This window comes from Limanda limanda, chromosome 13, assembly GCF_963576545.1.
Source record: "Limanda limanda chromosome 13, fLimLim1.1, whole genome shotgun sequence".
In the NCBI taxonomy this organism is placed as follows: Eukaryota; Metazoa; Chordata; class Actinopteri; order Pleuronectiformes; family Pleuronectidae; genus Limanda; species Limanda limanda.
This window is the reverse complement of record NC_083648.1, coordinates 10,756,102-10,761,057: the sequence shown is the minus strand read 5'-3', so window position 1 is coordinate 10,761,057 and position 4,956 is coordinate 10,756,102. Positions and strand designations below refer to the sequence as shown.

The 4,956-nt window shown below is 44.7% G+C and overlaps 1 protein-coding gene across 1 annotated transcript; it reads right to left on the bottom strand.

The window, feature by feature from the left end:
- Positions 1-2,439: 2,439 nt before the first annotated feature.
- snai2 (snail family zinc finger 2) lies at positions 2,440-4,592 on the bottom strand. The gene is made up of 3 exons (XM_061084799.1): positions 4,376-4,592; positions 3,649-4,170; positions 2,440-3,261 (listed from the first exon to the last, which is right to left on the bottom strand). Exons 1-3 carry the CDS (start codon positions 4,452-4,454, stop codon positions 3,080-3,082), a joined length of 783 nt encoding a protein of 260 aa, XP_060940782.1. The 5' UTR covers positions 4,455-4,592; the 3' UTR covers positions 2,440-3,079.
- Positions 4,593-4,956: the final 364 nt, after the last annotated feature.

Here is a 4,956-nt window from a genome sequence, read left to right as displayed (position 1 = left end):
ACAATGTAATTAGAGACAAACAGTGTGATCTGGAGCATATACAACTCTTAGTGAACAGCAATGCCATTCTGATCAGACACCCAGTCACTGGAGGAGACAAGAGAAATGAAAGAGAATCGTCTCTAACAAGATGCAGGAGCTCAATAAACAGGCAAACATTCCTCCAGGCGGTCGGAGTTGAGGGGAATACACAATCATCTCCATTCTGATGTGGTGCAGTCGGAGGCGAAGGCTGGGGATCACTTCCGAGCTGAGACAATCAGACCTCAGAGGACGCCGCTAACTTTATTTGTTCCACTTGATGGTCATAAAGAAATTATGTTCCCTGATTCACCAATAAGTCAGCAGGTTTGTGACGGCCCCGCCCTGCTTTACATCCGGTGCTCCGGATTCTTTATGTCACCCGTGGCACTTCTTAGTGGAGAGTGAGTGACAGTGATGTTATGCACAGGAAGGACATTATGAACGGATGAATGAATGGATGTGCCGTAAGATTTGAACAAGACAGTGGGAAGATGCGAGAGCTGCAAGAGTAAATCAATTTCCTGATTGGCAAAAAGATAATTAATCGGGTAATTTAGCAAAAGCAAAAACACCAAACAATCTCCAGTTCCAGCTTCTCGAGTGGAAGGATCTGATAATGTTCTTGTCATAAATAAGTAAACTGAATACCTTGTGTGTTGGTGCAATAGAAACATCTATTTGAATACATTGCCTTTGGCTACAGGGAAATTATTGAAAGCATTTTTCTAAATTTTCTGACATCTTAGAGACAGAAATGGTTTTAAATTATCAGCAAAATAATCAATATTTATTTTGTTTTTTTTTATCTAACTGCAAAAACACCCTCAGGGTATATTACCTGCATTACCGACAAAACAGTCAGTTTCAATTCTTTAACAAGTCTTCTTATAGCCATATGCTCTGAAACAAATAAATGAATAACATAATGAATAATAAGTAACAATTAATCCCTCTCCTCCCATTGTCCTCCTACAATCATCACGACTGCATTTAACACCTTCTTGTTATCTGAGAAATCTGTCATGCACTTAATTGTCATTGTAAACGGGAAATCTTGCAAGACATATATAAAGCTATAAAGCTAATTTAGCATTAAAAATTCATGATTTTATTCCCTGTCTCTGTCTCTCTGAAGTTGCCTATTGAAGGAAAGTTATTAGATTCTCCAAATGATAGTGAGGACAAACGGCTTCAGCTTCTCAGCAGCGCTAGTGAGAGTTTAAAGTGCCCACTCGATGGCACTTTCCTTTTACGATGCAGATGATGTGTATAATAGGAGGCTGCTGCTTGTAACGTTTCCACGTTAGGTCATGGCGGAGGTTTCTGCAGTCTCGGCGGACCTGTGGCTGCGGTTTGCATCCATCTCTGTTGCACCTGCTTTTCAGCGAGAGCCCCGGAGCCACCTGGCCTGAACCAAAGAGCGGCAGCAAGCACCTGGAATAGCTCGAAAATGACTCACAGCGAGGAAAAAATCTACCTACAGGGGAGTTCAGGCCCTCGCAGCCAGCAAAACAAGTGTCTGTTTGTCAGATCACATCTTTCAGGTCAGCAGCTTTCGGGCATTAGGGCAAACGGGAACACATTCAGGGGTTTGCTAGAAAGACTCCTGCGTTTACTGTAGCGCTTAAGGCATTGCCCTTTTTTGTGCTCTAATATTTATCTACTGCGAGTTGACAGCATATGGTGAAAGACAACAAAATGTAGCCCGAGGACGTCTATTTAATCCAAGATGGCAAGCATCCCAGAATTCAAGGAGGTTGTCAAAGCAAAAGCAGACGTGAGCTTTTTGTAAAAACACATTAAAATCTGGAGCTCAAATCTGAGTGGCCTGTGACCCTGTGGTGACGGAGCAGGAAGAAAACTTTTTCCTCAAGTTATTTTGAGGATATTTGTTTGTAAATGAGGTTTTTACTTTAAAAAATCGACATACTCGCATTGGAGCCGGACACACACCTGGGTAAAGAGAGAGTCATGGGCCCTCAAAGGGTCTGACAAGTGAGTGCAGATCAATATCACTAGTATGTGTTAGATTTCATGATTGTTTGATGTCTGTACAGGTTGATAGGGAACAGGTTCAGGCCTGATTCAGGAGCTGAGTCACCTCGCCCCCTCGGTTCTTCTTTTATTTTACATCGCCATAACATGAGAAGGTGCAAGCTGGATTAAATATCATTTGTGTAAATGACTCTGTGTGACACTCGTGACAATCAGTGAGTCCTGCTCACTGAGCTGCTCGTGCACCAAAGCAAGAAGAGGAAGAAACTTCACAGATGAAAAAATGCCTTCAAATATATATAAATATATATATGTACAAAATGTCATGAAACTTTATTTTCAAAAGTGTCATGAAAATATGAAAAGTATCAAAATCATTCAGCATCACAGTTTTCACTGTAAATATACAATCATCTCAGTCAAGCTTACATTCAGGATATAAAAATATAAAATAAAAAATACATATTATTGCCAAAAACCTGTAAAACTGAGGCACTTGAGAATTAATCGTGTTGCTATTTGAGTGCTGGCAAACCTGCTTCTACTGACTGTGCAAACGTTTGAAAGATTTCGCCCTAAAAACTAAGTTTGCACTTGTTCCCTAAGTAACCATGGCTTCCGTATTCCTCAGGTCATATGTATACTGTCTTTCATAATGCACCTTTTGGTATAGTTTGTATAAAAAACAAGTGGAGGACTGTGTAACAGCCATTGAGAGACATTGGTACAAACACTGACGATAACATTGAGAAGGCATATAACACACTCTAAACATGCAGGAAAGTGCATGAGTAGCACAGGTAGGTGAGTACATGTTTGACAAAGCTCGACACTGATTGCAATCATAGAAACACTGCTTGAAACGAGAAGCACGTGAGCACTGAGCTGCTTCTCACTCTGAAATGAAATCGACCTTTCGTGGGGAGAAATAAAAGTCTGCACATTAGGGAACGCACCCCCTGGGTGTGATTTCCTGACAGTTCTCCACTTGGGCTTGGGGGGGGGGAAAGAGAAGCAACAGAGAAGTTTTTTTCCTCTGGTGGTGGAAACGTATCCCAGTTCAGTGTGCTACACAACAACCAGATTCCTCATGCTTGTGCAGAAGAGACATCCTGGAGAAGGTTTTGGAGCAGTTCTTGCACTGGTATTTCTTCACATCTGAATGGGTCTGTAGGTGCGCCCTGAGATTGGACCTGTCCGCAAACGCCCTGTTGCAGTGAGGGCAGGAGAACGGCTTCTCTCCTGTCAGGAGGGGAAACGAGAAGAGAGACAATGTCAGTGGTTGAACACAAATGAATCAAATGTCACATTCACTTGGCCTGTTATTATGTAGATGGCAGCCACACACCCACTGCTGATGGATTAGAATTTGAATTTTGTCTCAACAGGAGCAAATGTTTCTTTGCAGAATATAAAAAATGACACGACCCTGAGAGCTTCACATCTTATAATCTCCACAGCAACTTCCTCAACCTCACTTCAAAGTTTCTCAACAGGGTCAAACGCAGCTCTGAAGGCTGTTAAATTATGCACCAGGGTGAATCTGTGTCTGCAGAAGCCCAGAACAACAACAGCAACTCAACCCTCCACCACCCAGCAGGCCCCTGCCTCGCTGCCTCGGCCACTCACCGGTGTGCGTCCTGATGTGTCCTTGGAGCAGCCACGGTCTGGAGAACGCCTTCCCGCATATTTTGCAAACACAAGGCAAAGTGTGAGTCCTGATGTGCATTTTGAGAGCTCCGAGGCTGACGTACTCCTTCTCGCAGTATTTGCAGCTGAAGGATTTCCTCGTTTGGGCGTCGCAGTGTAGCTGCTTGTGTTTGAGCAGTCCAGAGTACGTGGAGTAGGACTTGCTGCACAGAACACACTGGAACTTCTCCGCCTCCACGCCGTGCGGGTCCGTCAGCTTGGGCAGCATCTGCTCGTCCTCATCGCTCCTCGGGCTCTCGGAGCCGCTGAGGTCTTTGGACGAGGCGTCGGAGAGAGACGAGGGGTATCCGGAGATGGGGGAGAGGTCACTGGGGAGCGGGGACAGCGGCAGGCTGCTGGTAGTCCACACGGTGATGGGGCTGTAGGCTGCCGGGCTCAGGATCTCCGGCTGGGGGATGACAGGCAGGGGCAGGCCCTTGTAGATGTGCGGCGTGAAGAACACTGGAAGTAGAAAAAGGAAAGTTAGAATGGAGCGAGTGGAACTTTTACGCACAACTGTCAGTGCGTACATCTCAGAGTTGGGCAACAGCTTTTACAACTTCTGCAAAGTAAAAACACTTTGCAACAACTTTATGTCATGTCAGAAAATATTTTAACAAAAAATAATTTAAAGTTACACTTTTCCCTTAACTTTTAAGAACTTTACCTGTTGTGCTTTCCAACTCACTATAGTTTGGCTTCCTTGCGGAGTTAATGTGTTTCTTGACCAGAAAGGAGCGTGGCATCTTGAAAAAAACAAGTGGACAACTTTGGCAAACTTTGTTTCTCTCTCTCGGTCAACACAGAGGTGGACGTCAGTGTAGTGCGTAAAGATGGAAATCCTTAAAAGTTTAAGTCCAGTGGGGAGTCATGGTGCAGCGCTGCGCTCTTGGAAACTGCACCGAGTAGCTGTAAAGAGCCGTAAATACTCCCTATCAGGTGCATGGGAGGAGCCAGCCACTGACATTTACATATGCTGGGATCACAAACCAATTACATCTCTTGTTTGAAACGGAGCTTTAAAAACGCCTATAGGGGCACATGACCCTCCAGAGAGGGGGGGGTGGGGTGGGGTCACTGCCTCACACTCCCACTCAAACAGGTGCTTTGTGGGGAGGCAAAGTGAACATGGCACCATGCAGTTGGCCTTGGTTGTTACTCAAAGTGACAATGAGAGGAGCAGCAGCAGCAGGGTCGGTTTGCACATTGTGAAGCAGTGAGCATGAGCGTGCATCTGATAGAATCCTG

What these genes read in the sequence shown, in the direction of transcription:
- snai2 (XM_061084799.1), bottom strand. Translation starts at nt 4,454, where the DNA reads ATGCCACGCTCCTTTCTGGTCAAGAAACACATTAACTCCGCAAGGAAG. An exon ending in TGAGTTGGAAAGCACAACAG is followed by an intron (nt 4,171 to 4,375) that starts GTAAAGTTCTTA and finishes TTCTACTTCCAG; the next exon opens with TGTTCTTCACGCCGCACATC. An exon ending in ACACATCAGGACGCACACCG is followed by an intron (nt 3,262 to 3,648) that starts GTGAGTGGCCGA and finishes CCCTCCTGACAG; the next exon opens with GAGAGAAGCCGTTCTCCTGC.